General features: G+C 46.9%; 1 protein-coding gene across 1 annotated transcript in view; it reads left to right on the plus strand.

The window, feature by feature from the left end:
- Positions 1-12,506, plus strand: part of LOC311622200 (integrin alpha-M-like) — a 39,736-nt gene that overhangs the window by 13,633 nt on the left and 13,597 nt on the right. The window contains exons 8-12 of the mRNA XM_084883104.1: positions 1,340-1,493; positions 2,355-2,505; positions 6,130-6,203; positions 8,296-8,425; positions 8,648-8,790. Of these exons, the coding sequence (XP_084739230.1) occupies positions 1,340-1,493; positions 2,355-2,505; positions 6,130-6,203; positions 8,296-8,425; positions 8,648-8,790 (652 nt within the window). The remainder of the gene's footprint in view (positions 1-1,339; positions 1,494-2,354; positions 2,506-6,129; positions 6,204-8,295; positions 8,426-8,647; positions 8,791-12,506) is intronic.

The raw sequence follows: 12,506 nt of genomic DNA on the forward strand, positions 1-12,506 counted from the left end.
GCCCACCAGTCAATCAGAGCGAGTATGCAAATTAACCCTAACCAAGATGGCTGTGGCCAAAGAGCGCAGGAGGGAGGCTTGGGTTTCCCTGGCAATGGAGGAAGCCAAGCTTTTCACAAACCCTGGGAGGCCCAGGCCTCCACTCACGGGTACAAAGTTTCAATGACAGAAGGTAAATAAATTCCAACAGAAATGGCGGCAGCCACTGAGCTGGAAGAGCAGGAGGTTAGGGTTTCCCTGGGTGATGGAGGAAGCCAAGCTTCTGCAGCCCTGGCCAGCTCAGGCCTTCACTCCAGGCTATAAAGTTTCAATTGTAGAAGACACATAAATTCCAACAGAAATGGCTGCTGCCATGGAGTGAGCAGGAGGCTTGGCTCTGCTCTAGGCTACAAAGTTTCAATTGTAGAAGGTAAATGAATTCCATATACCAGGGCCTCTGTTTGGGTCACCGGGGAGCATGGCTGGCCGGCAAACCACCACAGGCCCCTCACCCAGGCCACCCCACACCCCAAAGGAACCCCACCCTGATCCAAGACACCCTTCAGGGCAAACCAGCTGGCCTGCACCCATACACTAGGCCTCTCTCCTATCTAATAAAAGAGTAATATGCAGATTGACCATCACCCCAACACACAGTATGGCTGCCCCCATGTGGAAAAGATCCTGTCCCCATGTGGACACAAGATGGCCACCACAAGATGGCCAGCAGGGGAGGGCAGTTGGGAGGGACCAGGCTTGCCAGGGAGGGCAGTTGGGGGTGATCAACCCTGCAGGGGAGGGCAGGTATGGGTGACCAGGCCAGCAGAGGAGGGAAGTTGGGGGCAAACAGGCTGGCAGGGGAGCAGTTAGACATCAATCAGGCTGGCATGGGAGTGGTTAGGGGGTGATCAGGTTGGCAGGCAGAAGCAGTTAGGGGCAATCAGGAAGGCAGCCAGGTGAACAGTTGGGAGCCAGCAGTCCTGGATTGTGAGAGGGATGTCCCAGATTGGAGAGGGTGCAGGCTGGGCTGACAGACACTCCCCCACCCCCGCCCCAGTGCACAAATTTCATGCACCGGGCCTCTAATGTGTGTGTGTGTGTGTGTGTGTGTGTGTGTGAATTTAATTTAATTTATAAGGAATAATAGTTAAAAATCGCACCCTCTGCAAAAGCATGGAGAAGCAGTGAGGGCGTTCACGCCACTGCTCTCCCCTCTCCTGTTGCCTTCACCTCAGTGTTCGCTCCGGGAGCCAAGCCGCCCTGGGCCGGGCACAGCTGCCTCTCCCCAGCGGCTGGGCCGGCTGACCCTCAGCCTCAGCCCGTCTCCGCCGCTCGCACTGACCCCCTCCTCTCCCCGCAGAAGAGAACTGTTTGTCCCCAGCAGCGGCACCCGGGAGAACGCCCTTAAGATCCTCGTGGTCATCACAGACGGAAAGAAGTATCGTGACCCCTTGGAGTACCAGGATGTCATCCCAGAGGCGGACAGGGCCGGCATCATTCGCTATGTCGTGGGGGTAGGAAACGGGCTCCTGGCTTGTTGCCTCTGCGAGTATTTCTGTTTAAACCCGCCCCCCTACCCCTCCCGCCCCCCCCGCCCCCCCCCCCCCCCCCCCCCCGAGATAAGCTAAAGCGAATAAAATGGGAGCGGCGGCAGTCACCGCTGAGCCCTGTCCACGATGCTGTGTCAGACTCACCCAATTCATGGCTAAGACAGTGAGGGAGCCTGGGTCCAGGGGCAGTTTTTCTGGTCTCAGCCCTGCTCATGGCTGGGCGCTCTCCTGCGCCTTCTGCTGGCCGGGAGCGGGGGTGGGGTGGGGTGGGGGCAGCAGTAACAGGCTCTTCTGCTCCACCTCAGCCTCCAGTGGCCTGGCCGGGCCTCCTGGCCAGGGCAGAGGAACCAAGAGCCAGTGGAGATGTTGCAAGCACCGTTTCAAGCCTCTGCTTGCATCACACTTGCTGACATGCATGTGCTGACCGCAGAGATAGGAGCAGGCGGTCCTCGGCCCGGAGCAGGAGGCACAGCAGCGCTTTGGGGAAATGGCTCGGGCTGGGGAATGGGTAAAGGGTCGGGACCACCAGTGTCACCAGACTCGCATGGAGCCATGTGACAGGAAAGGGTGCCCCTTCCTAAAGGGAAAAGGCGGGGAGCCAGCCCCCACAGGAGGCGGCTCAGCTCAGGGACCCAGGGCGGGGTTCAGTCCCAGCTGCCCCCCACCCCCTGACAGAGAGGACAACTGCTCTCCCCGCCTTGGCAGCCGGGCCCGGGGCCTCTGGAGCTGCATCCAGGGCCACACGTGGTTTCTGGAGCTGTTCCTGCAGAACGCTCTTTGCCGGGATGTGCGTGGCCTGATCCGGCCTCTGTTCCTCGGTAACAGGTGGGCGATGCCTTCGACAAGGAGAAGAACCGCGAGGAGCTGGACACCATCGCGTCCAAGCCGCCTCGCGACCACGTGTTCCAGGTGACCAACTTCGAGGCGCTGAAGACCATTCAGGACCAGCTGCAGGAGAAGATCTTTGCGATCGAGGGTGAGCTCAGGTTCCGTGTTTCCGAAACAGCCCCGGCGGCAGTCCTGCGCCCCGAAACACTAGCCCCTCCGAGCCTCTGGTGTCCTGACCCTCAGCGTCAGCTCTCTCCCGCTTCCTCCATTTCCAGCGACTCTCGCTCCACTTGGTCAGTGTCTTTGGAACAGAAGGATCTAGACTTGTTCCCCCTCCAATTTTGCCGCTCTTGGCCACAGGCTGAATATTTGGAGGGCAGGGGAGCCAACTCCCCCCCGCACCCCCACCCCTGTATTTTTCTAAAAATGTGGATGTTGCCAACACTTGTCTGTTTGGTTCACTGCTGTCTTCCCGGTGCCTCAGCCTGGTGCAGAGAGGGTGCTCAATGAAAGTTTTCTGAGTAAAAGAATTTAAAGTTGGAGAAGTTCACATGCAGTGTGGATTTATGGCTACTCTTGAAAAGCTGGGACATTATACACCTACAGGACCACAATCCCACTTGGCAAAAAGTGGCTGGAGCCAAAGAGCCACCATCCCTTTAAAAGGGGCGGGGCATATGCTTTCCCCTTTAACATGGCTCTCACCTGAGCCTCTCTTTGGCCACCAAAGCGCATGCGTGTGTGTGTGTGTGTGTGTGTGTGTGTGTGTGTGTGTGTGTATGTGTGTGTGTGTGTGTGTGTGTGTGTGTGTGTGCTTTACAGGAATATAAAACTATTTATTGGCCTCTGTTTACCGGTACTTACAATCAAGGCAACAACGTGCAGTTGGGTAACACCATTCACTACAAAGGGGCTGTTTTTCCTGCTTCGCTGAACCAGTCCCCCACATGCTGAGACTGACCTACATGTGAGGGATGAGTCGGGCTAAAGAGAAAACAGCTGGACGAAGAGTTTAGATGACAACAGCTTGTTCACCACCGATTCCAGCAGGTCCTCATGGCCAAGGTCTCTAACTACCTGATTGGGCTTCCATGAACAAAGTCTTACACAGCCCACGAGTCAGGACACTGCAGTCAGCGAGGCACAGGGGTTTCAACTCCAGGTAAAGGGACGGCTCCTGAGGAAGCGGCTTTGAGTAAGCCCCTTGATTAACCCACTAGTTTTCCCATTTGGGTGGGAGTTTGTTGGTAGTGACGAAACTTTCCTTTGAGGAGTTTTTCAAATAAACTTACATTTATGATTGTAGATATGGATAGATTCTGATATGACTGCTCTTAAATGGTCTGATTTAATCTGTTTACATTATATTTAAACTAGAGCCCTGGTGCACAAAATTTGTGCACTTGGGGGGGGGCATTCCTCATCCCGCGTGTGCCCTCTCACAGTCCAGGAGCCCTGGGGATGTCTGACTGATGGCTTAGGCCCCTCTCCTGCCTTGCTGTGGAGGTGGGAGGGGCTCCTGCCACCCACGCTGTACTTGCCAGCTGTGAGCCCAGATTCTGGCTTGAGCGGGGGTGTGCACTGACTACCATGGGGCAGCTCCTGCATTGAGCATCTGCCCTCTGGTGGTAGGCATACATCATAGCAACTGGTCGTTCTGCCTTTTGGTCGATTTGCATATTAGCCTTTAATTATATAGGATTTCCCAGTTAATTACCAATTATCTACTTAATTCTGGAGGTTATAGCCTCAGGGGAAATTTCAGTGGTGTGGTAGTGATTTGTTTCTTAGGCAGCTCAGAAGCACACTTATTTGTGGATGCTGTGCTTGTTTAAGAAAAAGAAAGAAACAAAAACCACTTACATATGTTTTTATGTATATACACCAAACCACCCAAATAAACAGAAAGCCTGCAATGATCCTTAGGTAGGAATGAGTTTAACACAGGTTCTGACTGAGTCATGATTATGACTACATTTACAAAAGCTTCTCTGATGCAGAGGGAGACATACACCATGGTATCTGGTGTTCTTTTCTGGTAAAGGAAGCGACTACAGAGAGCCTTTGTCCAAAATGCCTGTGCCACAGATGCAACCACCCTGGCATTCCCCCAGTGCTCCTTCAAAGCAGATATCAAACTTGATTTTCATTAGAATATAGGTATTTCTTATGCTAACAAATAAAAAACCCAAGACCCAGATTCATCTGTAACAATAACTATGACTAAACTATAGCTAGCAACTGTAACGATAACCATAACCATAACTAAACTATAGCCATACCAATACCCACTCCCATACCCATAACTATAACCATACCCATAACTATAACTATAAACATAACCACAACTAAACTATAACCATACTCATACCTATAACTATAACCATAACTAAACTATAACCATAACCATAAGCATAACTAAACCATAACCATAACCAAACTATAACCATACCCATACCCATAACTATAACTATAAACATAACCATAACTAAACTATAACCATACCCATACCCATAACTAAACTATAACCATACCCATATCCATAACTAAACTATAACCATAAGCATAACTAAGCCATAACCATAACTAAACTATAACCATAACCATAACCATAACTAAACCATAACCATAACCATAACCAAACTATAACCATACCCATAACTATAACTAAAAACATAACCATAACTAAGCTATAACCATACCCATACCCATAACTAAACTATAATCATAACCATAACTAAGCCATAACCATAACTATACTATAACCATAACCATAACCATAACCAAACTATAACAATTATAACTATATGTGGAAAGCAATGCAATTATTGGGCTTCATCTTCTGGATAAGAATGCCAAGTTACTCTCCTCACCTGAAGCAATTACAATTGAGGACACTCCTATTTGCCTCTTTTGCCAGCAAAAGCCGTCTGCATCCTCTGTCTCATGAGAAACAGTGGCTCCCACGGTCTGTGGCACCGAGTGGTCCTTCAGGATCACACCTCTGCCAGCCACGGGGCTTAGCGGCGGCAGCTCTTTTCCCTGATTTACTGTCATCAGAGTCCCTGCAGATAAAGATTTTCTTTTTGTGCCAACCTTTTCATTTCCAGCTTTTTGAGAATGAAGAGATGCTTCCATGACTATGGACCTTCCAAATTCCCTTCAGGTTCCCAAGCATCGTCGGCCTGTGGGTCCCTCTGGCGCGAGGGAATGACCCACTGACCATTTGCTCAGCGTTAGCCAATACTTTTCCCACTACGACTTCTTCAGGCTCTGTCTCTTCAGCTTTGGACTCCTTCATTTTGTTTTGTTCCCATTTCTTTGCAATGTAGTTTTACTGGAGACCGTTTTTTATTGCAGACTTTGATAGTTATTCTCCACCTCAGAGCTGCTCTGGGCCCTGCCCACCTGCAGTCCAGCCCCATCCTAAGGGAGGGGTGGGGACTGGCTGCTATAGCATTTGGATTTCCAGCCTGTGTTCCAGGCTTTTCTGCCTTCTTTAAATATATATATATATATATATATATATATATATATATATATATATATATATATATATATATGATTTCAAAGAGGAAGGGAGAGAGAGCGAGAGATAGGCACATCAATGATGAGACTCATTGATCGGCTGCCTCCTGGGATTCAGCCTGTAATCAGGGCATGTACTCTGACCAGGAAACCAATAGCGACCTCCTCTTTCAAGTCGATGCTCAACTACTGAGCCAGCGGGCTCCTCTGCCTTCTCTAATATGGAAAGTTCTCCTCCTCACAGGCACGCAGACAGGAAGTAGCAGCTCCTTCGAGTATGAGATGTCTCAGGAAGGCTTCAGTGCTTCCATAACCTCCGTAAGTGCCCTCTGCTTCACGGTGGGGTGGTGAGAAGGGGGCGAAGAGGCCAAGGGCTGGGGCTCCTCTCTGTGATGGGTGTGCTTTGGGAGGCAGCTTTGGTGATCAGCAGTGGTCCCTCCTCGCTTCTTTGTCAGCCCTGTTGGGTGTGTAGCATGATGAGCCTGTGTGTGCACACTGGCAAACGAATGACCACCGCAGCAAGTCTAGCTAACATCTGTCACCTCATGTAGTTACAGCTTTTTTTCTTGGAATGAGAACTTTTAAGATTTATTCTCTTAGCAACATGCAAATATACAATGTAGTATTATTAACTATGGTCACCGTGCTATACATCACATCCCAGGACTTATTTGTTTTATAACTGGAAGTGTGTACCTTTTTATCACCTTTATCCATTTAGTCCACTCCCCATCCCTTGCCTTTGGCAACCATCAATTTGTTCTCTGTATCTGTGAGTAGTTCTTTAGATTCTATATATAAGTGAGATAATATAGTGTCTGTTTTTCTCTGTCTGGCTTTGTTCACATAGCCTAATGCCCTCCAGGTCCATCCACGTTGTCACAAATTACAGGACTTCATTATTTTTTTAAAATTCTTTTTTTCTTTATTGATTAAGGTATTACATATGTGCTCTTATCCTCCCTTTGCCCCCCATCTCCCACTCATGCCCTCTGGTGTCTGTGTCCACTGGTTAGGCTTAAATTCATGCATACAAGTCCTTTGATCTCTCTCCCTTACCCCCACCTTCCCCTACCTTCTCTCTGAGGTTTGACGGTCTGATCGATGTTTCTCTGTCTCCCTTCTTTTTTATGGATGAGAAATATTCCATTGTATCTACCACATTTTCTTTTCATCCATGAACTGATAGACACTTCGTTTGCTTCTATGTCTTGGCTATTGTACATAATGCTGCAGCAAACACGGGGTGTAGCTATCTCTTTGAATTAGTGTTTACATTTTCTTCAGATAAATACCTAGAGTGAATTTCCTGGTTTGTATAGTAATTCTTTCTTTAATTTTTTGAAAAAATTCCATGCTGTTTTTCATAGTGGTTGTACCAATTTACATTCCCACAACAGTGCACATCCTCTCCAACACTTGTTATTTTTCACCTTTTTGATGAGAGCTATTCTCACAGGTGTGAGGTGATATCTCACTGAGGTTTTGATTTTGTTGAGTCATGTTGAGCACTTTTCATGTACCTCTTGGCTATCTGTATGTCTTCTTTGGAAAAATGTCTATTCAGATCCTCTACTTATTTTAAAATCACGTTTGTTCTCTTGCTATTGAGTTGTTTGAGTTCTTTATCTATTTTGAATGTATTAACCACTTGTCAGACATATGATTGAAGTATATCTTCTCCCATCCTATTGGTCCTTTGTTGTGCACAGCTTTTGATGTAGTCCCACTAGTTTATTTTTGTTTTTGTTGCTTTTGCTTTTGGTGTCAAATCCAAAAACAACAACAATCAACAACAAACCATCGCTAAGACTGGTGTGAAGGAACCTCCTGCCTCTCTTTTCTTCTCAGAGTTTTATGATTTCAGATCTAATGTTCAAATAGTTAATTCATTTTGAGTTGATTTTTATGTATGGTATAAGACAGTGGTCCAGTTTCATACCTTTGAATGTGTCTGTCCAGTTTCCCCTACCCCATATGTTGAAGGAACTGTTCTTTCCCCATTGTATATTCTTGGTTTCTTTGTCGTAAATTAGTTGGGCACACATGCATGGATTTATTTCTGACTGTCTATTCTGTTTCATTCGTCTCTGTGTCTGCTTTTATGTCAATATCATACTTTTTGATTACTATAGCTTTGCAATGTAGCTTGAAATCAAGAGGTGTAGTGCCTCTAGCGTTGTTCTTTCTCAAAATTGTTTTACTTATTTAGTTGTTGGTTTATTTTTTAATTTTTATTTTATTTATTTATTTATTTTGTGTGTGTATGTGTGTGTGTGAGAGTGTGTGTGTGATTCCATACAAATTTTAGGGTTGTTTCTTTTCTTTCTATGGAAAATACCGTTGCAATTTTGATATGGATCGCACTGATGCTATAGATTGTTCAATCCCATTCTATTCTCTTTCCCAGAATGGTCCCTTGCTGGGTGCTGTGGGCAGTTTTGACTGGGCTGGTGGATCCTTTCTGCATATGTCACAGGATAGAGTTGCCTTCATCAACATGACCAGGGTAGATTCAGACATGAACGATGCTTACTTGGGTAAGTGGGGAGGACAGGGTCATGATGTGGTACAACTCAGCCTGATGTGGTTGGATCTCTCATAGGCCCCTTGGATATGTTTCAAGACAGAAACTTTTATTTTAATTATGTTAACAAAGAGAAATGCAGTGCGGGGTCCAGTTACCCCAACCTATTAAGTGTGGGCCTGCGAGAAGGGGCAGGGTGTACAAGAAAGCACACTTCTCTTGGTATCACCTTTAGGCTATGCTGCCGAAGTCATCTCGCAGGGCCAGGTGCAAACCCTGGCCTTGGGGGCTCCTCGATATCAGCACACTGGCCGGGTGGTGATGTTCAGACAGAGCGCTGGTGCCTGGGAGCTCAACGGGGCTGTTGAGGGCAGCCAGGTGAGTGCAGGGCATGTGGGCCATGGGTGTGCACATAGAGGCACCTGGGGACAAAGACACTCCATGGTGGCATCGCCAGGTCCCATGTGTGGCAGAGGCTTCTAAAGGCACCTCAGAGGGCCTTGGGCTGGAGACTCACAGGTCAGCTCTGCATTTGAGAATACTCTCCCAACAATATATAAGAGCCTAAGCAACACTCTGACCATTCTGCTGTCCAACCTGTAGCTGTGATGTGCACTGACCACCAGGGGGCAGATCCTGAACATGGGAGCAGAAACTACAGGCATGGAGACATGGAACAGATTAATAAATCTCAGAGGGAAGCGGGGAGGAGGGAGGACGAGAAGAGATCTTATATACGTACTGGAGGCCCAGTGCACAGATTTGTTCATGGATGGGGCCCCTTGACCTGGCCTGTGCCCTCCCACAATCTGGGACCCTTCAGGGGATGTTGGAGAAACAGTTTTGGCCTGATTCCCACAGGCCAGGCAGAAGGACCCCACTGGTGCATGAATCCATGCACCGGGCCTCCAGTAAATAATAATACTAACCTTTACAGAGCTCTCTAGTAGTTTTCCTGTATACAGAGCTGGTATTTGACAGTACATAATTAATATAAGCACATTAGTTATTAAAGCATCAAAATAATTCCATATCTGTCAGTATATAGCTATTTCCTTTTGGTGGCCCCTACCTTGCAAAACGGTCTTTTCCCCAGTACTCCTTTTTATATTTTTTTAAATCCTTACCCAAGAATATTTTCCCATTGATTTTTAGAGAAAGTGGAAGAGAGGAAAAGACAGAGAGAAATATTGATGTGAGAGAAACACATCGATTGGTTGCCTTCTGCATGCAACCTGACCAGGACTGGGGCCAGGGCGAAGCCTACAACCGAGGTAGGTGTCCTTGACCAGAATCACACCCAGGATCCTTTGTCTGCAAGCCAACACTCTATCCACTGAGCCAAACCAGCTAGGGCCCCCGTACTCTTTGAACTTCCCCAGCAACTATGAAATCAGGTAGGGCACCTCAGGGGACCTCTACGACCTACTCTAGCTAACTCCCTGCTCGGAGCCTGAGCAGTCCTAACGGTTTCCAATCCCAGGCAAAAGCAGTGTGGTTGCATCTTATGTGGTGTGTGAGGCAAAAATCTTTAGTCAAAACCATCCTTGCAAATTCCTGAAATAGGACTGTATCCATGATACTGTGCCTGTAATTCTGTGTGTTTCCTTTAATTAATGCATCACGTGTGGATGAAACCAATTTGCTCTGTAAGATTTTGTCGGAATTCTTTGTCAATAGCCAAGTTCTTCATATACTCTTTAAAGGTTTTACTGACTCAGATTGACCATGGATGGTGCCAGAGCTTGACACAAAGGAGGGGTAGGGTAGGGCAGAACATGTGGGGATTCTAGGAATTCAAGGGGAGGTGTGCTGCTACTTCTCTGTTTTGTGTGTGTGGTACAGAACCATGTGGGGAAGGGCCAGCTGGTAAACTCCCCCACCACATACAAATGTTAAACATTCAAATTACCACCCAGGGCACACAATACTTAAACTGTGACAGTCAAATGGGAGCAAATGGAAGGGGCATCCACACAAGGGCATTAGGGAAGGCTTCTTGAAGGCAGTGGTAAGGGGGAAGAATTAGAGAAGTGAAGAGTGAGGAAAGAAGACGGCCAGAAGGAGAAAGTGTGGTTTTGGAGTGAGTATGGGGAAGGGGAGGAGGTGAGAGGAAACACTGAGAAGGAGGATAGGAAACAGATTCATCTCAAGTTTACCTGCTCACTCCATTTTCACTGCTGCTGCCTGGTCCAGGCCGTCATCATCTTCTCTGTAGACCCAGCTGTAGCCTTCCTCCTGATCCCCCAAGGTCCCATGTTGCCTCCCTCTACTCCATCGAGGGAGGGTGAGCTCACTAAGTGAGAAACTATTATCAGTCTTCAGTTTAAGATTCTTTGACAACATTCCAATATCCAATAAATACTTTAAAAATTTCAAAAAAATACAGTTGACTCTTGAACTATGTGTGTTTGAACTGCATAGATTTACTTTATATTCCCTAATAAATAGCATATGGGGGGAAATTTTGGAGATTTGCAACAGTTTGAAAAATTCACAAACTGTATAGCCTAGAAATACTGAAAAAGGTGTGTCATGAATGCATACAATAATCAACTATTTATGTCATTGGTAAGGCTTCTGGTCAACAGCTATTCGTAGTTAAGTTTGCTATGTGGATTTCATTTACATGAGAGGGGTTAGGTCGAAACCCTTTCATTGTCAGGAGTCAACTTTATTAACAAATTGAATTCAGCAAGCTCCAAAAAGGGTAATAATACATTATGACCAAGCCTGGTTTATCCCAGGAATGTAGGGCTTGTTCAACAATGATGCAGAAATGAACAAACTGATTCTAAAGTTCAAATGGAAGTGCAAGGGACCCAGAATAGCCAAAATAATCTTGAAAAAGAAGAATGACGATCTCACTTTTATGTGGAATCTAATGAACAAAGTAGATCCAGAGACATGGAAACATGCACCAGACTGAAGGTCCTCAGAGGGAAGGGGGTGGGGGAGGGAAGAGAGCAACCAAAAAACCTATAGGCCTGGTGCATGAAATTTGGGCACTTGGTGGGGGTCCCTCAGCCTGGCCTGCGCCCTCTCGCAGTCTGGGACCCCTCGCTCCTTACCGCCTGCCTGCTTGCTCACTGCTTCTTACTGCTCAGCTCCCAGCTCCTTAGCATGGCTGAGGCTGGAGAGGCTCCTGCCATTGCTGCTGTGTTCGCCAGCTGTGAGCCTGGCTTCTGGCTGAGTGGTGATCCCCCTTATGGGAGCATACTGACCATCTGGTGATCAGCGTGCATCATAGCAACTGGTTGTTCCGCCTTTCAGTTGATTTGCATATTAGGCTTTCATTATATAGGATAGGCAAAACCCATGGACATAGACATTAGTGGGTGAAGACCAGGGTAAGGGATGGAGGTGGGATGAGGGGTCAGTGGAGAAATAGGGGACATCTGTAACACTTTCAACAATAAAGATAATTTAAAAAGAGAGAGAGAGGAAAAAGGAAATTGGAGGACTCATACTTTCCAATTTCAAAACTTAAAAAAAAAAAAAAAAATCCTCACCCAAGGAAATTTTTCTCCATTTACTTTTAGAGAGAGTGATTGCAGGGCCAGGAATTGAGCTCAAAACCGAGGCACTTTCTCTTGACCAAAATTGAACCCAAGATCCTTCAGTCCATGGGCCTATGCTCCAACCACTGCTCAGGGATAAGCTTAATTTCTGTTGACTGAAAAGTATCAGCGAGGCATTATGTCATCAAAAAGGACTTATTCATTAAAAAGGGAGGGCTGCAACCCAGTGCATGCAGACATGGCAAGCCACGTGCACACTCTGGCCTGTGTGCCCCGACAGGGGTATTTATAGAAGGGAAAGGGAAGTTAAGGGCCGGGGAAATCAGAACCTTAGTGCCTTACTATAAATAGTTCTTCCAGTAGGGTCCTCCCCATTACATGGAGTATGAGAACTGTCATAAGCCCTAGCTCCTCCCATAGATTCTCCAAACCAATTATATTTGCTTAAAGTTTCATTTAGTTTTATGCACTACAAGCTACAATAATCAAGAGACTATGGTACTGGCATAAGGATATACCTATAAATCAACGGAATAGAACTAGAAGTACAGAATAAACCAATACATCTATGGT

The sequence above is a fragment of the Pipistrellus hanaki genome (genome assembly GCF_964339955.1).
Source record: "Pipistrellus hanaki genome assembly, chromosome: 4".
NCBI lineage: Eukaryota > Metazoa > Chordata > Mammalia > Chiroptera > Vespertilionidae > Pipistrellus > Pipistrellus hanaki.